Consider the following 22,327-nt stretch of genomic DNA (forward strand, 5'->3'; position numbering starts at 1 on the left):
TGCAATGCAGTGTGACTGCCCATTCAGCAGGATTTGGAGAAGGAAGGAGCCTTAATGAAGAGATTCTTTTAGAATAAACAGTAGAAAAACAAGTAAATAAATACATTTGCAGTTTGTATAGAAAAGAAAGCATCGCGTTTATACAGGGGTTAAATCATAAAGCAGCTCCTTGTATAAAATCTGCTATTGTGCAGTTCTTTGTGGGATTCTTTAGTTTCCTAATTTCATTGTGGCTGCAGTGAAAGGTGTCCCCAAATTCCAGGAAGCTGGCCACTTACAGGATTACAGTGATGCCATGTGCAATCCCCCAAGAGCACACAAATTTGGCCCTGAGATATTCACTTTGCTGAATGCAAGTGTGTGCAAAAACATATTTATTAATTAAGTTATGTGCACAAATTCTTCTATAAAGATCCACGTAGCATGCTGCAGTTAAAAAGCCTTCCCTTGCAAATCTGGCAGGAAAGTTACTGAATTACCCTACTGCCAAAAAAAGTGAGGGAACCCTGTGGAATTAGTGCCTTGGGAAGATGAAGTGGATTTCACCTGTGTTTAGAATCCCAGTAAGTGGGTGAGAATTTACTGGACAAACAAGTAATTATCCAGTTACAACACATCCAGTTTTCAGGACCCTTGTTCTGTGTTCTTTAAAGAAGTCATTTGGCACAGCCTGCTAAATATTCCAGTAGGACATGGACAACAATTCCAGGAAAACATTCCAGATCCCTTGCAAGGGAATTGAGGTTCATTGGGAAACACTCACTACTCAAGCTAAACATAGATCCTTCCCAAAATGGCAAGCAACCTTGTTTTCCTTGATCTGCTTTCTTTGGAAAGATGAATCTTTATTTGGTCCATGTCTACATCATAACTTCTGTGGGAAAGCCCCATATCCCCAATATTCTTTGGAAGGCAGAGAGCAGAAAGGACTTATTGCTTTTAACCCTTTTGTCTTTGTACACTGGGAAACCTGGGGCTGCTGCTCTCAGCAGCATTGGCAAGGCCTGAGGCAGCCTCAGGGCTGGGGTGCCTTTATCAGGTACAAGTTTTTTGGGAAGGCCCCATCCAGTCAGCACTGAGTGCAGGGATTTGCTTTCTCTCATTTAACTTTAGCCTGGGAATGAAAGGCCCAATTTGTAGGGATTCACTGAATTTATTTATGCTTAAACTGCCCAGTTTTCCAGAGGTGCCCTCTCCTCCCTATGGATTATATAAGGTGCCTGGGGTCATTGTCTGCTGACAGCAACACCTCATTTAAGAGCCAGTTTGTGCAAGAATTCTGAAACACACCCCCCTCTCTGGAGAAAGAGAGGACTGAGGTCACTGGTACTTACTCTGCTCACACTGTTTGCCTGTAAATCCTGTCCTGCACGTGCACTGCCCAGTGATGTGGTCACAGTCGGCTCCGTTCTGGCACTGGCACACATTGGCACAGTTCTTCCCATAAAAAGCAGCTGGGCAACCTTTCAGCAATCAGAGCAAGGAAAGAGTAAGAAATAAGCTGAAAGTCAAATACAGATGTGTTATCAGCACAAAGTATGTGGGTGTATAAATCTATGGATTTTCAGCCTCTGTATATTTAATGACATTTATTTGATGGTCTAAATGCAGAGATACTGTGACAGACAATTTTCTTGAAGTAATGTTTCTCATCTTTACAGAATTGCCTCTTGAGTGTTTCAGAAGAATGAAAACTTGACCCATCTATACAAACTACATTTTCAAGAAGTGAAAGAAGATGCTAAACAGAAACTCTCTGGAAGACCAGGGATCAATCAATTATTTGCAAGTGAAAGAACCTTCATAAAAGGCTCACCAGAACTGGATCTCCTCTTTCATACTGGTAATTTGGCACTAGGGTGAGAAATCACTAACATTTTCCTAAATCAGACCATAAATACTGGGGCATTAACAAGCAGGGACACTGACTGTGCAAATTCTAACAATGAATCAATAATCTAAATGGTTTCCCCTCCTTTACCGAGTGCCAAAGGCATAAAAAACCTTGGAAAGCTTCAGGACTATTTTCTTAGGGGTGATGTGAGGTTATCAGGAGTAAGTAGCATTTGGTTTTCCAGGGAAAACTGCAGTACTTGGAAGAGACACGAGGTAGCAGCACATGCTTTGACAGATTCCCTGTCTCTGAAAGGCTTACGCTGAGTGCAGTAGAGCCCCGTCCAACCATGGGTGCATCTACATTCTCCATCGTAGGGGCTGCACAGTGCTCCGTTGTGGCAGTTGCATGAATGAAAGCAATCAGGGCCCCAAAACCCAGTGGGACAAGCTATGAAAATAAAAAACATTTGTCAGCTGACAAAACAGAAAGCAATGGTACTGTGTTAGTGCTGTGGAGGAGCAACAATAAAGGGAGAACCCGTGAGATATCAGCAAAGGCAGAACCTCACACTGCTGAGCTTGGCAGTGACTCCTGGACAGTGACCAGTCCTTGCTGGACAGTGGCCGGTCTTTCCAAGCCACCAATTGCTCTCCAAAGCCTGGTGCCACCCTATAACCTCTCCCTGGTGCAGGGATTTCTCACAGTAGGTTGATGGAGAGGAGTTTGCCCCTCTGCCCTGTTCAGAGGCTGCAGAGCTGCCTCCAGCCCTGGGGAACAACAGCAGAAGGATTTGGAGCTGCTGGAGCAAGTCCAGAGGAGACCATGGAGATGCTGCAAAAGCTGGAGCCCCTCTGCTCTGGAGCCAGGCTGGGAGAGATGGGAATGTTCATTTTGGAGAAGAGAAGGCTCCAGGGAGAGCTCAGAGCCCCTTCCAGGACCTAAAGGGGCTCCAGGAAAGCTGGAGAGGACTTGGGACAAGGGATGGAGGGACAGGACACGGGGAATGGCTTCCCACTGCCAGAGGGCAGGGATGGATGGGATATTGGAAAGAAATTCCTTCCATTGAGGGTGGTGAGGCCCTGGCTCAGGTTGCTCAAAGAAGCTGTGACTGCCCCATCCCTGGAAGTGTCCAAAGCCAGGTTGGACACTGGGGCTTGGAGCAGCCTGGGATAAGGGAAGGTGTCCCTGCCTGTGGCAGGGGTGGAATGGGATGGGCTTCAGGGATGGCCTTTCAGCCCAAACCATCCCAGGATTCTGTGATTCTGTGATCCTCTGTGTGGGGCAGGAGGCAGGATCAGGTCTGTGCTGCAGTGACCCTCAGCATGACCCCGCTCTGTCCTGTGCCCACTCTCCATGCCTCACTGGCATAATCTGTGAGGACAATTTAGGCAGGGTTGCAAGATATGGAGGTAATTTAATTTTCTTTTTGACATACTGGAATTCTTGCATAATAAAGCCCAGCTATTCAGGTTTACTCTGCTATGCAATCAACCACTAAAATTACCACACTCATTTGAAGCACAGAGTGCTACTCCAATCATGGAAAAATGTAAAGAAAACTTCTTCCAGTATGAATTCCCATCCACAAATTCAGATTTCTATTGTTGTTGGGGGGCTAATATTAAATTAAAATCTCTGGGTCTATTTTATATTTCAACAAGTACAATATTAATACATTAAAAAAAGTTATTGTAAGCCTCCCTCCAGAAATGAATGCAGTAAGCTACAGTTATTAGTGCCAGACTAAAAGATCCGAAATTATGATAGGCCTTCAATATAACAACTATATTTTTGCTTTAAAAAGCATTTTCCATTGCTTCCTGCTAAAGACATGAATTAATAAGGCACAGTTCCCAGGAAACCTGAAAGTACAGACACCAGGCCTATTTCCATGGATGGCAATGGTTCCATGGATGAGAAATGGAAGTTTCTGGCATTTGACAGACACCTCTAAAGCCAGAATGAATGGCCAAAAAAACCCTGCCATGACGTAAATAAAGCAAAGGTCACTGGACTCACACAATGTAAAGCTGAGCAGGATTTGGCCTGAAGTGTTTGTGCTACAAGCAACCAGAAATACTTTTCCAATGCTGTTCTAAGGCAGAGCTGCAGGGGCTGTTAGTGAATCCAGAACTGGCTCTGGAGTGGAGCTAAAATTATCTCCTGAGCAGCTCCAAGTCCAGGTCATTCCAGGTTAACGGGAGGGGAGGCCAGGTGCCCACGGGAGCCTGGAGTGGGACAGGGTCACCTTGGGAGAAGCTCCCTTTGTGTGCAAGGAGTAACTGAGCAAAGAGCCACGTCCCCCTGTGCTCATCCAGACACAGCACCCACAGCCAGAGGCTGCCTGCTGAACGGCTCCTGCTGACCTGGCCTGCCTCACTCTGTGAGGAAAACCATCTTTTTGCAAGGTTAACAGACACTAACAGACACTTCCCAATCAGATGACTAAATATAATGAGGAATATGTGCAGCTTTCTGTCTTTTTCCCCTTTTTTTCCTGCTGTTTTTGAGTGACAGCAATATTCTGCCTGTGGAAGACACACAATAAAAGCAAAATTACAGCCGTCTGTTTTTATCCGATTCCTGCTTTATCACTTGGAGTTTAATATGTTTTACTCTGGAATGCTGTCTAATATGCTAGTTGTATCCTGAATATGAAGTAACATTTCTGAATGATCGGATATTGCCTCCCTCTGTGATCTAGCTTCAATTAAGGGATGCTCTCAGGAAATGACACTTTGGGATCAGCAAATGCCAATCTTCTACCTGGGCAATTTTGAGAAAGAAATCCTTCATCCCTACAAGACCACATTGACTTTTACAATTAAATTACATTTAATAGAAATATTTCAGCTACCTAATTTCTCAATTCTAGGGATTTGGTACATGAAAACATTTACTGGTTAATAATGTCTAAATGCAATAGCTGAAAGAAAACTATTTCAGAAAAATAAATAAAAAGGAATCCAGCTAGAAATTAAAAGGGAACATAGAGCTTTCTTTTCTGATAAGAGCTTATGGCCTCCCTTTCCTGGAATAAAAGCCAGTCAGGGCTTCTGCAAACTCCAAATGCAGAAACGAATTCAATCCAAAGCTAACTTAGATTAATTAAAAGAAATCCGCTTTAAAGAGAGTAAGGCACTGGCTGTAATACAACAGGGATTTCCCCAGAATCTGTCTTTAACTTTGAGAAAGCACTAAACAAACCCATAAATAGGATATGTGAAGGCAGAGATGGAAAATGACCCTTTGCTTACTCTGGGAGCAGTCCATGCCTATCCAGCCTGGGAAGCACTGGCACGAGCCGTCGATGGGGTTGCAGGTCCCGTTCTCGGTGCACTGACACACCTCAGCACAGTCCTTCCCGAACTTCCCACTGGGACACACTGAAAACACAAGGCAGGCTCTTCAAAAGGAATGTGAGGAAATCACAGGACTCAATATTTAGCAATTAGCGATAAAATTAATTACAACGGTTTGTCTTTGATGAAGCAAAATTCCTCTGGAAAGAAGGAAAAGTATTCGAGCCCATTTTGTTTGCATCCCAGGAGTGAAAACAATAGAAAAGAGTAATATCAAAATCCATTTTTCTGCTGGAAAATGAAGCTAATATAGTCATAAGATAACAATTATTGAAGGGCAGTATGGAAGGATTACAAGAGAAGAGACAAAACAGAGAAGAGGGGTCATTAGGAAAAGAAGAGAACAAGAAAAACTTAAGATAATTCACTGAATAGCAGCCACAAGTGAGTGGCTGGGACTGATCTAATTTTCAAGGATTTATATTTATATTTATATTTATGTGTGCTATATATCTGTTTGACTGAGAGCTATTTAACAAATGTGCTGCATCCCAACAAAATCAGCACCTCTCCCTGTGTGCCCACCTAAGTGAAGTTGGAAGAAAAGAAACTCTCAATTTTTTTCCAGAGTCATCCTAAGCACAGTGACAGGAAACTAATAGACATGTAGATCTTCAACCTCCCACCAAATTATTGGAAATCTTTAATGTTAAAGTTGATGGAAAGCTCTGCTCAGTAATGAATGAAATGTTTCATTTCTGGGCTCTTATTGGCTGTGTTCCCTGACAAAAACTGATGCATTTTCAAAACAAGATAAAACATACAGTCCATCTTTGCAAAGAGTGTAACAAATGGAACTGGACTTGTATCCTGGTAAATAATAGCAATGTCAAAAAAGTGATTAAGGCACTTCCCTGAATTATGCAGCTGTTTTACCACTTCAGCCTCTCTCACTTTCTCAAAAGTAGTCTCTGCAGGTGACCTCACTCTATCCTGACTGTGAATCAGCCACAGATTGAAATCCTGAGCCGTGATTCATTGGCTTTTATATAATATACCATCCTCTGCTCTTACAACAGCAGAGTATTGTTTTCTGCTTGTGTTTCTATAGACTATGGACTTATCTGTAGGAGTGGATAAAGCTGGGTTTGGCTTTCACGCTGTGTGCTAAACAGAAACTGTTCCTTAGTGAAAAGAGATAAAACTAAGCACAATACACAGCCAGGATGGAAAGAATACACAAAGAAAGAAGGAAAGCAGAATGCTCCTATCACAGACAGCAAAAACTGAACTCATCTGTCAGCCCAGGCTCCTGGACAGGCCACACCAATATTCCCTTCCAGTGCTCTCCATGAAGCAGCTCCAGGCACTCTTTTATGGCGTCTTTGAGATGGAGATAGGCAACACCACCTCAATGAAGGTTGGGGTTTGTATGTACAAAAAATGGAATTCTCAAAGGACTTCCTTAGAAGAGGAGCTGAATTGTTCTGCACCATGGAATACTGATGGATCAGGGCATATACTGATCCAAACAGAGCTGCTGGCAAAGGGACCAGGTCACTCTTTGGTGCTTTGGTGCACAAGGGCAGAGCTGGCAGAGGGGTTCCCTCCACAGGAGCTCCCCTTGTCTCTGGGAAATGGGATGATGCCCTCTGGAATGTCAGCACAGAGGGATGACAAAATGGTTTTTCTCTCTCATTTAAGCACCTGGTTGTGGACTGACAGAGAGACTCTTGTGAAGATGTAAGATCCAAATCCAAGCCCTTTTTAAATGTCTCAATCATTTTTAGAGAGCTGTAAAACAAGGCCTAATGCTGCTTCCTTCAGCAGCAGCCTGACTGTACAACACAGATTGGGATGTTAATTAGCTCAGAAAGCTCTGAAGTGGGACTCCCAAAGTCCCTGTGGGATGTCAGGTGTGCTCTAGCAGTGATAACAAGTTATTATCAACTCATCTCGCTCTGGGATTGTGAAAGATATTCATAAAGCAGCTGTTTAGTTGTTTGCAGCTCAGAATCCTTGGTACAACTGAGTCAACCTGTGCAGTTTTGAGGGTTACACAGTTCCTCACATACACATACTGCTGGTGGAAAAATGTTCCTGCTGCCAATGGCACAAGGAAATGAAAATTCCGAAGTGAAATCTAAATTTCACGTTTTTCTAATGGAAAATTAATTAGCATTTTTCTTTCTACAAAATAAAGTTACATGTTAACTCATTATGACAAACTGCAACACAAATGGATTTTAATTAGGACATGAATATTTTAAGATTAATTTGCTAGATAGATCAACATTTCAAAGTAAAACCAGAAGTGCTGAACATCTGAGCAAAAATAAAATAGTTTTCTTAAGAGGATAATTAGACCTGCTTACGCTTTGAAATCTGGCTAACGTTTCACATAAAATGGACAAATTCACTGAAATACGTTCATTTTAATAAATTAATTGGTGTAATGTTTAGTTGACTATACAGCACAGGAAAAAAAAAACCTCCATGGTTATTATTTAATCTATGTTTAATGATTTTGGGTAACTGCTGCCTGCAATCCCAACTTACTGAAAACCAGGTCATTGAAAGTGTCATTCAATTTTGGCAAGGATGGAGACTTCACAGGGCAGTGGCCACTACAAATCACTTCCTTTAAATATCTGTGTAGAAAATACCCACTGCAGTATGCAGCAACTGAGAGTGCAAAAGGCTGAGGGATTTTGTGTGTATTTTTAGGATGAAAATGACACCTGGAGTGAAATGTGGAACCTTGAAAGGTACAGAAAGGTTATGGGTGTCTGGGGAGCTGAAGTTCCTCTTCACCTGTGAAAATGAACTCACTTCCCTACCTCACTACAAACTTTCCTGTCTCCTCCACTTGTGTCCATGGTTTTAGCTATTCCCAGCCAGGTTCTGCACAGTGCCAATGAGGTTTTGTGCACAACTGGCTGTTCAGGATTGCTCACCTGAGCTGGCCTTTACCTTAACCAGTACCTCCCTGTCCTGCAAAGTTCACATGAAGGTGATCTCAACATTCAGGTGAGGACAGGCTGAGCAGACAGAAAAACGAAGCCATTGGATGCTGATGTATTTACAGCAGGTGTCTCATTCCACAGTCATTTCAATCCAGTGTGGCAGAGCTGGTTTATTTATGAAACCAGGAGCACATCGTATTTACAAGAGGGTGACAGAGTACCTGTTTGCATTTTCCCTCGGAAGGAAAGATTTGCTTGGGATGTGAAAGAAGTGCAGAAGGCAGGGGCTGGGATGGAGCCCGGCAGGGAGGCGGTACCTTGGTTGCAGAGGGGCCCGGAGAAGCCCGGCAGGCAGTCGCAGTGCCCGGACACGTGGTGGCAGGGACCATTGCTGTGCACGCACTGGGGACACGGCTGGCTGCAGTGGTGGCCGTAAAAACCGGGGGGGCAAACTGCAAACAGAACAAACCAAGCTGTCACAGGTTTTCCAACATTTTCTCATCACTCAGAGCTCGAGAATTCTCTGTCTGTCTTAATCCCAAACCAATATTTCTTAATTTATCAACCGCGGTTTTGTGGACAGCTGAAACGATGAATGCTGTTGGATTGTTGCATGTTCAATAAAGTGCAGGCTCTGGTAAAACTGCTCCTGTGTTCAAACATTCCCACCTTCCTTCCTCATGGAAGTCCTTGGCTATTTAATACCACAGCGGAGTTCTCAGCAGCCTCTCTCAGGACATTCATTTGAGTCTCTCTGACCTGGACACTTTGACAAAACAGGAGTTTAAGATGTTTGAGACCTCACAGCAGATATGGTTAATAACACACATTCCAAAGGTTTTAGGATAGACAGGAAAAGAAACAATTGGCATACATGTACAGACAACAGAAATGGTAATTGAGTCAAGAAATCAGAGAAGGTGTATTAGGAAACAATATTTTATGTCAAAACTACTCTGCCAAAAGCTGATTTCCAAACCTATCTGGTGCAATGCCTGTGCTCAGCTGGGGCAGTAATTTTATACATTTCCTGGGAGGAGCAACAGCCATCAAGTGATGAACAGAACCCAATAATGGTAATCATGTAACACCATACAAAATCACCTGATTTGAATCAGTAATCACACCAGATAGCTGGGTAAACTTGTAATGGATTGTGTGCTTATTTTGCCTAAAACCTGGATTGAAATTATTATAGAATTTGTACATCAGGTACAGAATCAGGATTATGCCTCAGTATCTCTTCTAAAAGCAGATTTTTGCTTCTAAGAGCATGTAGAGTGAAAAAGCATCCACTGTCCAAACATTCGCAGCAATACATAACACAAAGAAATGTTAAATTGCAGTAAGTGACAGTAAAAATAACTTTATATGTTTTTATTTTTACTCCTGTGATTCTCTGTTCTATAGTTCTGGCTCAGTGGTTACTAAATCATGTCTGTTCTATTTTTCCAGCAAATGAGAATTTTCTCTTGGACTGTATGTTCTCAGAGGGTGTCAGGCTCTTACCCCACTGCACATTTCCAGCTGGAGCTTAGCTGACAGGTTGGTTGATGATGCAGTAGCTATAAAACAACCTGGGTCATTCCTGGAGACATTTCTGCAGGCTTAAGAGCACTAAACCATCCCAGTGTCTCATGTAATCCTGATTACATGGACAGGACAAGTTGGCTGAGTATCATCTTTAGTATCATCCTCAGCTCTGCCTTGTAATAAAACAGCCTAAATCCTGTTTCTAAATTAATTTCTAAGAGAAAAATGTGGATGATTTTGAGAACAAGCTTAGCAAGGTCTCCTGTTCACGAGGTATTCTTGAGCTCAAATCTCAGAAAAGAGCTGGAAGCAAGCTGGATTCCCAGGCCAAATGCTTACAGAGCAATAGCAGAAGCATCCACAGGATCCCTCTGCTGTCACCCCACTGGGGAGGAAAATTTCTCTCCATTAGATCCTTAGCAAACACCCTCAGGGAGCAGCCTGATTGCTGGGCTTGCAAACTGGGCACGGTTTGCTCTTGTAGCCTGCATGCCAGCAGCTGATGGAACCAAGCTGGGTTTTTTCATCTCAGAAAGGTCAGAAACTATTAACTTCTGGAAGTTTTGCACTCTAAAGGTTTCAAATTTGTAAAACATTTTCTTCTTCATCTCCCTAAAGCTCTGAGTTCCACATTTTAGCCTTGGAGAGAGGTTTTACAGCTACACAGATATGCTGAAGCACCTGGAAATTGGGGTTTATAATGGAAATGCTTATAGGCCATTAATGACAGCAGTACTAGAGGGCATTGTTATAATGGCGTTAAATAAAAACTGTCAGCTACAAATTATTTTTAGAGATGAGTGTGTTCTAGTGTCAAGTGTAACTGGTAAAATCAAAGGGATATATGAACTGGGCATGCAGAATGTCTTACAGCAAGAAGAAGTGCTGAGCAGAATAGAAAGACAAATCCACTTCTTGTTTACATGGGAAGATGGTTGGTGTAGTTTGGATCAGTGAATTAGGGTCCCTATGGGGCAAATGCAGCTTCCCAGATAAAGCAAATGAGAGGATTTTTATCTGCCTGGTACATTTTAATATGTAGCAGCAGAGCATCAAACAGGAGCTATTTTGGGCTGCTGTGTTTCTTTTTCTGGCATTTAATAAAACATTGCCTTGTTATTTTGATGCCAACACTCATCCACTTGTCATGATATGATGGGTGGTGGCTGACTGTATAACAGGTCTGCCTTCACTGCAAATCTGTGTCCTGCCAGCTTAGGTTTGTAAAGGTGCTGCTCCTCCTTCCAGGTCACCTGTGACCTCCAGGTGTGATTAGAAGATGAAACACAAGGCACAGCTCAGTGCAGGAGAGTTCTTGATGAAGGAGCATTTTCCAGGCTCTTTTGCCCTCAGGAAGTCATGAGCTAAAGCAGCTCAGAAACCATGGATTTGTGTCTGGTGTCATAAAGGAGCATTTCTGCCTTGATTCTGCCAGCTATGGGAAATCTTACTTCTCTGGCACAAGGGCCCTCTGTATCCCGGTGCACAGTCACAGGTTCCATCCTCAGGGGAGCAGGATCCCCCGTTCTCACAGCTGCAGGAGATGGAGCAGTTGGGTCCCCAGCGGCCCTGGCTGCAGATGTTGTCACAGTGGATGCCTAAGGACACAAAGCCACACGTTAGGCTTTCCACAACTCTTACTCTGCTCATTGATCAAAGAAATGCTTGGCTGGACTGATGCCTCACAGTCCCTCAGAGCCAGAGAGGGAGTCTGAGAAGGAAACAGCTCCTCTTTGATCTGCTTAATAAAGTGAAAATTAAGAAAATGCCAGAGAGGTGAATTCTGTAGGTGTTAGTGGGCACCTGTTCAGTCCTCAGCACCATTAAAGAAACTCTGCATGTCATCCAAGAGATGAAGATCAGGAATAGTTTTAAAGTCACAAAATAGCTCAAATAACTGGTTTGGAAATAGGCAGTTGATTGAAGCCTGATTACTTACCTGTTGTGAATTGGACGACCATAAAAAGAAAGATCAGGATTTTGCAAAAACATGTTCAGTATTTGGATTCTTGAACACAAGTAAATTAAGCTCTATTTTGTGTTCTGTTCCCTTCCTGGCTTAAACCTCTGTGCTCTGGTGTTTTGTGCAAATACCCACATCCACCCAGAACTCCCCAGTTCTGTGTGAATGAACTGAGTTCTGATCCAGCAAGTGGCCATATGTGAGCACAGGCTGAGCATTTGCATGTTAAATGGAGACTGAGACCTGCCAATCCAGCTCCCAGTGCTTCCCAGGGTACTGGTTTGATATTTATTATTATGAAGAGCAAAGCTTGGGAACACTGAAAGGAGCACACAGCCAGGAAACTTAACACAAGGCTTCTGGCATGGTTTCAACTGGCTTTGTTTAAACTGGTGATTTTTAAAAACAACCTTGTGCCATGGCTTGTCACATATAAATGTGATTGAAGGAGCTGATCCTGCACACTGTGTCTGAGAAGCTCTCACTCCACTGGAATAAGGCAGTACCAATACCTGCAATTAGCAGGGCTATTTGCATGATCAAGGGCTCCTTGGATGGGTTTGCAGGAGCATGAACTAAGAGGGACACTGAGCAGTGCCAGCTGCAGGGAGTGGCACTGGCAGGAGCACCTAAAACAGCAGAAATGGATCAGAGACTGGCTTGGAAATTTTTCTTAGAACACGACCCCAGGGGGAACCTGGCTCTGAGATCGAGGGGTACCCACACGCCCCAGCTGGGCTTCCAAACCCGACCTGAGATGTTCTTTACTACCCTTGACCTGAGATGTTCTTCACCATCCCTGACCCGAGATGTTCTTCACCATCCCCAACCTGAGATGTTCTTTACAATCCCTGGCCTGAGATGTTCTTTATCACCCATGCACATGTCCCACAGTGGGATCAAAGCAGCCCAGGGGTTGGATTAGTGCAGTTCTCTGCAGAAACACAATCCAAATCATTTCCTGCACCTCTGATAACTTCATCTGGATGCTGGAGGTAATGCACTGCATTTGGGGAGCTGTGATCTGTACAGTCACCAAACCCTGAGCATTATTAAATCAGCTGAAAGTCATTATAAATACACTTACAGTGCAGTTTCAAGTTGGTTTTATAAATCTCTGAAGTTAACACAGTAAGAAATACTGCAGAGCCAAAATTTCCCTTTTCTGAAGATTAATCATACAATTATAATGTCCCTTCCTAGAAAATCTTAACCAAGTCTGGCAAAAGAACAGTTTGAAATGTGATTTCTAGTAATACATGATCTTAGCTTTATTTATAAAGAGACATGGACCATTCTGTACAGCTTAATAAAAACCACATTAAAATACAGTAAAAACTTAATACAAGCTAAATTCTTTCATATCCAAGTAAATAAATCTGAAAAAAGGGACCATGAAAAGAGACAAGGAAGATTTGTATTAGTAAAACCAAGAAAAACAATTATTTGAAGTCTTCCCTGATCCCTTTGAAATCAAATATATCCTTGGATTACTTAAACGAGTGTTTTGTGTGTGCATTTATGTCTTTATACACAGTACTCTGTAATTAAAAAGTCAGATGATAAATTTTAAATAAATAAATGTGATTGTATTTATAAATACATATAGATGATCACTTATAGCCTTGAGTCTCAGTGTGAGCTCCCTGAACTGAAATTCAGACATAAACACAGAAAAATGTGCATTCTTCCTCCCGATTGCAGCATTAAAATTACGATTTTTTCATTGTGTAATGTCTATTTATAAATGGGGACAATTAAACAGCATTATTTCTTGTCTCTTTTGACAAAGTTTGGGGAAGAATGACACTGACTCTTTTCTTGTGGAAGGTACCTGAATTTGAATGCCAGGGCTATGCTTGCAGCAGCAAAGCCCTTCCTTTGGTAATGAGTAATGAGGGATGTCTTCCCTCTCCTAACGAAGGCAATGAGTCATTGTGGAGCTGGTTGCTGTAGCAAAATGGAAAGGGGGGAAAGGAGACTTTCCAGAAGCCACTGGCACCCATTACAACCCTTATTTATTTGTACATTTCCAGAAGACAACTGATGTGGTGCCGCAATCAGGTTTTATGACTTTTTATTACTTCAAGTTAATTCTCATGGAAGACTTCATTTTTGAAGGCTCCTACATGCATTGAATTGCAAATATAAATGAGAAGTTAAAATTGCATCTGGACATGCAAGTCTTATGGAATTGTGCTGCAAAAAGCACCTTAATTTTACAATTCCCTAACCTGACAGCATGTGAAGGGGGAGTCCATTCCTCCCAGCTACTTTACAGTCAGAGTCAGTGAAGCAGCAAGATTCTGTAATGTAAAACTTTAATATTTATTTAGGAACTTGCTGATGAACATTTCTGATAAGCAATTAGTTTTCAATTTCCAGAACTACAAAACCTGCTGAAGTTGACACACCTCTGTATTACCTCATGTTACAACCACAGATTCCTAATTTATGAACAAAGTCCTGGTTTCTCATGCATGGTGTAGAAATTAGAAAGACAACTATCAGAAGTCCTTGAAGCTGCAGGGAGCAGCTCTGTACATAAACTCTATTGCCTGGGTACCAGGGAATTATCTGCCAGCCCGAGGCTGTGGTTCACAATTGCAGACACTGGTATAAAATTACACTTCCAAGACATTTTTAAACAATGTTCTGGGGCTGAATTGTAGATGAAATTCACATAACTTATAAAATTATAGTTATCCACTGGACATGGGCAAAAGATCTGCACTTTTGCAGTAAGACAGAGCCCAGGTAAGAGCAGAGTCCACTGTGGCTTTAGTTCAATCTGTGAAACAGCAGCCACAAACTCTCCATGGCCCAGCAGGATCTGGGGTATTGGATTTCTGCAAGCACTGGCTGCTTTCCAGTGGGATTCCCTTTGGGCTGCTCTGTACATGGCATTTAGCTGACAATCCCAGGAGTGGCTTCACTCCCTTTTCCCCACACCAACCTCCTTTGCACACTTGGTGGGGAGGAAGAACAGTCCTGAGGGCCTGAATTACTGTGGAAAACACAAACTGGGCTCAACTCAGCCCATCAGAGCAGTCACAACTGCACTGTTCCAAGGGACAACCACACAGGAGAGCTGCTCCAAACTCCTGCCCCTCCAGGACAATTTCCTAGCAAGTGTCCAAGCAGCTGCTGTCTGGGATGTGGGGAATATCTGGGGTAACTCGGCCCAGGCTTCCCGAAGTTGAAGCCATTTGGCTGGGCAGGGATCTTCCAAAGTGGAACTGCAGGTAATTCTGATAAAGGAAAGCAGCAGGGAGAGGTAGAGGAGAAAGAGAATCCCAGAATCTCAGAATAGTTTGTGTTGGAAGGGACCTTAAAGCTCATCTTGTCCCACCCCTGCCATGGGCAGGGACACCTTCCACTGTCCCAAGGTGCTCCAAGCCCCATCCAGCCTGGCCTTGGACACTTCCAGGAATCCAGGGGCAGCTCCAGCTTTTCTGGGCACCTGTGCCAGGGCCTCCCCACCCTCACAGGGAAGAATTCCGTCCCAATATCCCATCTAACCCTGCCCTCTGGCAGTGGGAAGCTGTTGATAGAAACTTGTGTCTGTCTTACATGGAGCAGTTTCAAGTTTGACCAGATGAAATCAGTCTTTGTATTCAAATTTAGAAATCAACTGTGATGGATTAGTCCAACATCCACACAAGCATCAGGAAAAGGAGCAAGAAAAAGAAGAGGAAAAAGCCCCCCAAGCCATACAACTGGGATGTGAGGCATCTATTGAAGAGCTCCTTCACAGGCTGCTTCTGTTAATAATCTTCAGCGGCTTCAAGAAAGTTTGTCAAAGTAATGCAGATTTAGTGCTGCCCATAACTACATCATGCTGAAGGACTTTGGAGGGGAAAATTCCTGAAAGCCAGACAAAAGCAGAACTCCCTTTTTTCGCTCTCCAGCTTCTGCAATTGCACTCATGCTTGGGGATTACGTCTCTGGCTCTTAATAAAGCTGCCATTGTTTCTCTGGTGTGTCTCTGGATAGTTGGAAACTAATACTCCAAACACAATAAAAGAGCAAAAATGGATGGAATAAATGAGAACCAGTGGCCTGGTTTTGACCACTGCTATCCCCCTGACAGTAGCCTCTGCAGCAGTGCCTGCACACTGCCCAGGATCTAATTATTTTTCAGGGATGTAGGAATTTGATAAATTATAGGATGTAGCTCCCTCCCCCCCAAGTACTTTAATTTTACATCTACCAGCGTATAACTGTAATTATTTCTCTGAATAAGATCTTCAGTTTTTTTTCTTTTTTCCCTCAATAGTCCCAAGCTAAAGACAGATGCAACATCAATTAGGAATGACAGGAATGATTTCAGCAGACATTTGAATCCAACACAAACATTGTGCTCTCCTCCACCTGTCTTTCAACATGACATGAAGTCATAATAATCTCTTATTTCTGGCATTTGAATAGCTTTGGAAAGAGCTGCTTTTGATGCAAAAATAGGCACAGGATTTATGCAGGCAATGCTGTGAAGGCCTGAGGTTTGGTGAGTCACGCTTGGCTTTGATGTGGAATGCTGGTGGCTCGTGTCTGGCAGGATGGAGCCTCAGAGGTGCTTTGTACCTGCTGACAGGTGCCCAGCACAGCACACACCCTCCAGCTGATGCTGCAAGGCTGCCTGGGGTGGGAGGTGTGGGCAGAGGCCAGCAGGGAGCTGAGGGTACTGGGAACAGGATGGGAATGCCTCAGTGTGTGTGATCTCTGGCGTGGGCTGCTCCCTGGAGGAGCAGGAGACTCTCCCTCTGCTCTCTGCCACACCTGCAGGGATCCCACTGGCAGCAGCCCAGGTGGCTGTGCCAGGGGCAGAGCCAGAGGCCACCCAGGTCACCCTGAATCCTGCCCTGGCCTCCTGATTTCTACATTTATTTCTGATAATGACTTCTATAATCACACATTCATGTTTTCTTTAACCTTATCCTCTTATCTTTCCCTGAGACTCTCATTGCTGTTACACTTCTGTTCTTGTAAATTCTGTTTAAATTGTATCTGAGGTTAGGTGCTTGTGCTTTCCTAAGCAGAGACTCTTTTGCTGCTTCAGTCTCCAAAAGGGAAAAGGCAATTCGCTGAGAACACAAGGAAGAACTGTCCAAGCTGTGGATCAGCTGCTCAGAGGGGCTATCACAGAGCTTGAACAAGAGTTCACAAAGAATTCTTGATGCTTTTCTATCACTTTTTGCATCTTTATATTTATTCCTACCTGAGGCAAACCCTGAAGTATTTGACTTGGAGCCAGTCAGAAGCACCACAGCACAATTTCTGACAGCTCAGCATTTAAGAATGCTGAAGAATGAGAAAATCAGTGTTGGGAGGACAGCAGATAGAAGAAAACATAAAGGGATCTCTCATAAAATTAAATGGAAACATTAAGAATTGATGGCTGCTCATCTAGTCTGCAAATAAGCTATTTTTGTTTTTATATAGTGAAACTACTCAGCAGAGAACAGCAACCACACTCACATTATCTATGAACTTCGGTGGTGTTCTCAAATGCTTTTTTCAATTATTTTTTTCCCAAATTGCTGCCATAGAGCCCTTATTTCTCTTGCTGAGCATCTTTCACCAGTGGATTCAGAGGGGCAACTCCTGAGTGTAACAGCCCATCAGTCTAAATAAAAGCTCCATGATCTGGTCCTAAATAATGAAGAATAAGCCCTTCCCTGCAGCCAGGGAAAAATTCTAAATTGTCCCTTCTCTCATCTGTACAGGGGCGATTTATGCACCCATTAATGTAAGTGTTTTCCTGCAAGTAATACACTTAGAGCCTAATGCACCTCTGTGGAGCTCTAATCCTACCCCTATTTTTAATTATCTAGAGAAATCTCCAGGTATGAATCACCCAACCCGGGGAATTTATGCAATAAAAGCTTCTGAGGCAAGAGACCTACCTCACAAGAAATTAGGCAAGTCAAAATGTTTGCTAAAATTAAGGATGATCTGGTTCCCTTTGCTCCAGGGTATTCTCCAGGGTGCACTCTTGCAGGGGAAGGGTTGCCCTGAGCAGGCAGGGCAGACCTGCAGAAAATGGGGCTAAAAGGAGTCAAGCCCTACACAGCCCTGCTTCATCTTCAGAGCTTTCCTCTTTCTCAAGTGCTGGGAACAGTTTCAGGCCAGGAGGGAAGAGAAGGCTGGGGAAGATCTGAGCAGACATTCAGCAGGCAAACAGGAGGAACTGGTAGCTGGGAAAAGCTGGGTTCTTTTCCTGCTGCAAATGTTCAAGCTCCTGAACTAAACCATGAGTAAAGAACAGCTGGGCAAGAGCTGGGGCACAACCACAGCCTTTTGTGGTCAATGATGGTGAAATTCCACCCTTTCTCCTTGGTGTGGGAGGGGAAGGAAGATGTTTACAACATTTTTCACTGCAAACTCTTTCATGAAGAACATAATATATCATAGAATTGTGGATGGTTTGGGCTGGGACATTAAAGATCATCCCATTCCCAGGCGCTGCCATGGCAGGGACACCTCCCACTGTCCCAGGCTGCTCCAAGCCCTGTCCAACCTGGCCTTGGGCACTTCAGGGATGGAGCAACCACAGCTTCTCGGGGCACCTGTGCCAGGGCATGCCCACTCTCACAGGGAAGGCAGCATAAAGAATATTTCTACTTTGTTTAACATCCAATCTAACCCTACTCTCTGGCAGTGTGAAGCCACTCCCCCCTGACCTGTCACTACCTGCTCTTGTAAACAGTCTCTCCACTATATAAATATAAAAATATATATCCACACCTCATTTTAGCTTGCAGGCTGTTTGCTGAGCACTCTTCCCTCTCCTCCTTTCACACCCAGCATGCCAGCAGCCAGGATTCAGTCTGCTGAAATGTGCACAAATAATTTTTCCCCACTTCTCGCCCACATTTATTTATAGGTGACTATTGTACACACAGCCATGCTTATATATAGAATGTCTCCACATTAAAATGGAAAAGGGCTGGGTACCTCTAACGTCAAGTCTCATGTTTTTAAAGCCCATTAAATTAGCATCACCCAGGATGCCATCCAAGCTCTGTCTTCTCTCAAAAATTTAAAAGCTGTCCTTTATTAAGCAAAATTAAACCCAAAAATAAATATAAAGATAAACAAACTTGTGTATCTTCTGTGTTTATAAGATTATTACTGCAAAGATTTGCATACATGCTGAAGTTTAGCAGTAGGCTTACTGCAGCTGCTAATTATAGTCTGAGGGTCTGATCCAACTCCTACTGAAGGAGTGGCAAAAATCCAACTGATTTCACAAAAGGTGAAATATATACAAAATCTGTCACAGGACAAACACAACTAAACCTCCCTCAGATGAAAATTAGGAGCCCCCCAGATACCTGCCAAGGAAGGCACAGACATAATTAATGTCAGGACATCAATGAAATGTTTGATATAACTTCAGAATTCATATTTTTGAAAATTAGCCCTATATCAGCAGGAACCATACTTAAAGGTTCCTGTCAAAGAGAGAATTTTTAAGCAGAGCCTGACATTAAAATCTTATCAACTCACTTGAAATTAAGTCAATGAAAAATTAAAGCTAATTTCTAATAAGCTTATCTTACATTCATACACTAAAGGGCACTTGTCGAATCCAGTGAGTAAGCACACCTTTCATATGGAAAAGATTTTCACACTGGAAAGGCAGAGGCCAAGAGGGAGGTTAAAATGCACCATTTTAGACTGACTCTAGAAATTTCTAGTTTTCCTGTCCATTTAAAGCTAATGTAAGGAAACAGAATAATCACAGAAATAAATTATTAATTTAAAAATCTCAGATAAGACTGCCAGAAGTGATAAATGCAAAATATGGTGCAGATAATGGGACTAGACATCTAGAAAATGCATGTTTAATAGGAACTTACTATTGCTCCATTCTGGTATTTTAGGCTCTGTCTTACAAACCAATAGTACAATCTGATGGAAAAAAAAAGTCAACCCATGACATTGTAATTCTAAAACACTCTGGATCTTTAGCTAAAAAGCTGCAGGTACATGAAACAAGTCCTAGATTTTTTTCTGGTTTTAAATAGGCATGGAAAACCAGCTCCCAGTTTTATCATCACATAGGTGAGGTTGATCTACTAATGACTAGAATTATTTAGGCTTCAACCCAGTACAGCTGAGGACAGGATCTGGCTCTAAGATTATAAATTTGATACAGCTGCAATGAAAGAAAATTCATATAAATACCAACAAAATGTATTTTATAGAAAGGGTGGGGTTTTTCCTTCAAGGATTTTTCACCTCCTTGCAAAGAACTCAGAGAAAATGAAGTTAAAAATACCTTAGAGCTCCCGTCAACGTGGTCACTTCTCCTTTAAAATTCAAAAAGGCTTTCCCTGGAGTAACAGGCTTATCAGTTTTCCTGAATTAATGTGTCCACAGGAGTCAAGAAACACGTTTCTGTGTTTGAGTGACAGTGCAGATGTCACTGCCAGCCTGCAAATGTTCCCAGCCCTGCAGCCTGGTCCCTTGGAGCTGCCCAGGGCTGTGCCCAGCAGCACCTCCCTCACACCCCCAGGTAAAATCCTGCAGCTCCAGACTCCCACAGCAGCTGGACACGAGCAGGGACCATCAGGAGCTGTGTTCTGGCAACGTGGGGAAGTGATTGGGCTTGTAAAGGAGAGTGAAATGTGTATTTTGATTTCCTGTGCAACAGCAAAGAGGGAGGCAGCTCTTATGAGCCAGGAATGAAGCCTGGAGGTGTAAAGCACCAAGGTAATAAGATGTTTGTTCCTCAGCAGCATGCATCATTTGCATACCTGTGTTTGCCATCCTGATTAATTAAGGAAAATCTATATGGGCTTCTTTTATGATTAACTATGGGATACACACTTTTATGTTTTCCATTTCATATCTACAGCACCAGGCTAATTTTCCCCACACCTCTTTGGGATGTTAAAATATAGTGAATAAACTTTGGATACTGAGAGGAGCCTCTGGGTACCCCAGCTCAGTGGGGAGCCGAGATACCATTGCCACAGCAACTCTGCAAAACCAGAGCACCACACAAGAAAAAAGGCAGAACAAGATGCAGATAAGACAGCATTTCAGATTAAAGGAATTCAGATAAACAGGATTTTAACTGACCTTAGCATTTAAAGGAGTGGAATAGATCATTTCCCGTTTAAACCCAGTGTAAGAGCTGAAAGGGTAACAAAACACACACTGCCACAATTAACCTGGAGCACAGGGGCTCGTCTCAGGGAGGAGCAGAGCTCAGCATGAGGAGCAGCCAGGCCTGTGGCTCTGCCTGTGGTCAGTCTGGGAGTGGGAAAATGGATGGACTCAGGTCTTAGGGGCAGGATGGGCAACACCTGGGTCTGTCTTCCCAGGGAACCTTACCTGGCTCTGGTCAAGCACCTCCAGAAATCAGAGGACAGGCCAGCAGCTCTAATTTAATTATTGAGGGATTACTGAGGGAAGCAGCTAAAGGCTACACAGTTTCCAAGCTACCTGGAATCTGTGAGGAAGCCATTTCTGGCACAAAACCTGCTGCCAGCAGCTGCCTGAGATGGGATCAGGCTGAGGGAGTTTGAAGTTCATCCTGCATCCCCACAGGTGATGCAGCTGGAGCTGTCATCTCCAGAACCTCAGCATTACATCTGGCACAGCAGCACTGTCATCCTGCTCACCTAGCAAGGCCACCAGAGCAGCTGGTCCTTTTCTGTCCACTTTCAGATTATAGTAATTAAGAGGAGCCAAACTGAAATTTATAAAGTTGTCATTGTCACTTGAGCATCCAGGAGAGGATCTCCCTCTTTTTTTTTTTTTTTTTTTTTTTTTTTTTTTTTTTTTTTTTTTTTTTTTCTATTAAGATTAGGAGGTTAATGAGGATAGTGCAATGCCTGGATCTCCCTCACCTGGGAGAGGTGACATTCATCCTGCTTCTCCAGGATCTGTTTGCTTGCAAAGGACATGGAGCTGCTCTACAATGTACCACTTCCGTGTTTCCATTCCCTCTGTGGATTCAGTGTGTGCAGGACCCCTAATTAACCAAACGTAATTAGCACTGAGCATTTTCATTTCAACCTGAGTGTACATAAAATAAAACCTCTTCCACAAATGTCTGATGTGTTGGGAGCTCTAAGGGACCTGTGCACACACACAGAGCTGCAAGCACAGAAGTGTCTGTACCTAAATCAAAGGTGGAGAAAGAGATCCTTATTAATCCTTAAAAACAGCCTGAACAATCAAGTCTCGGTCCTCTGAGAGCAAGACCTTTCCTTTTTAACCCAGCAGTAGATACGAGCACCTCTTGTTTGGATTTCCAGGGTTCTATTTGTACACATGAAGTTACACATGCCCAACCTGGAGAAATCCATCCAGTGCAGGGCTGGGCTCTCAGTGTCACTGCATCCCCCATTTCCTTCCTGTGGAGGGAAATTCAGCTCTGCATGGCATCAGCAGGTCACAGATCTGATTTTGGCCAACATTTCAACAAGTTTCATTTTGTTTTTACCACACGAGAGAATTTTGCTAATGTACTTTTGGGCTCCTGTTCTTGCTGGGCTATCTCCAAAGCCATTGGTGGCCCCACGTGCCACTTGGCTGGTGATTTGCAGCAGTGACACCAGGTACAACCATCCCCAGAGCTGATCCAGCCCCTGCCTCTGGCTGCACATGTGCAATTCCCCAGGGAGCTGCCAGGGAGGGGATGTGCACAGCTGGAGCAGCTTGCTGCCTCTGTGCTCATTTATGCACCCAGCTGGTTTGCACAGCT

General features: G+C 43.3%; 1 protein-coding gene and 1 long non-coding RNA gene across 12 annotated transcripts in view; one reads left to right on the forward strand and one right to left on the reverse strand.

Annotated features, from left to right (window-relative positions):
• Positions 1 to 4,403, forward strand: part of LOC140684792 (uncharacterized) — a 28,398-nt gene extending 23,995 nt beyond the window's left edge. The window contains exon 2 of the long non-coding RNA XR_012057604.1: positions 1,662 to 4,403. This is a non-coding gene — a long non-coding RNA (uncharacterized lncRNA). The remainder of the gene's footprint in view (positions 1 to 1,661) is intronic.
• MEGF11 (multiple EGF like domains 11) overlaps positions 1 to 22,327 on the reverse strand; it is a 253,415-nt gene that overhangs the window by 26,787 nt on the left and 204,301 nt on the right. For 9 of the 11 annotated variants that reach the window (XR_012057601.1, XR_012057600.1, XM_030281844.4 and 6 more), the window contains 5 exons: positions 11,090 to 11,236; positions 8,423 to 8,557; positions 5,095 to 5,223; positions 2,156 to 2,284; positions 1,335 to 1,463 (listed from right to left, as the gene is read on the reverse strand). Coding sequence is in view for 9 of the 11 variants with exons in the window: in XM_030281844.4 (XP_030137704.2) it covers positions 1,335 to 1,463; positions 2,156 to 2,284; positions 5,095 to 5,223; positions 8,423 to 8,557; positions 11,090 to 11,236 (669 nt within the window). In the remaining 2 variants the exon portion in view is untranslated. The remainder of the gene's footprint in view (positions 1 to 1,334; positions 1,464 to 2,155; positions 2,285 to 5,094; positions 5,224 to 8,422; positions 8,558 to 11,089; positions 11,237 to 22,327) is intronic. The other 2 variants (XM_072933990.1, XM_072933988.1) reach the window with 1 other exon arrangement.

The sequence above is a fragment of the Taeniopygia guttata genome, chromosome 10, assembly GCF_048771995.1.
Source record: "Taeniopygia guttata chromosome 10, bTaeGut7.mat, whole genome shotgun sequence".
NCBI classification, from domain to species: Eukaryota; Metazoa; Chordata; class Aves; order Passeriformes; family Estrildidae; genus Taeniopygia; species Taeniopygia guttata.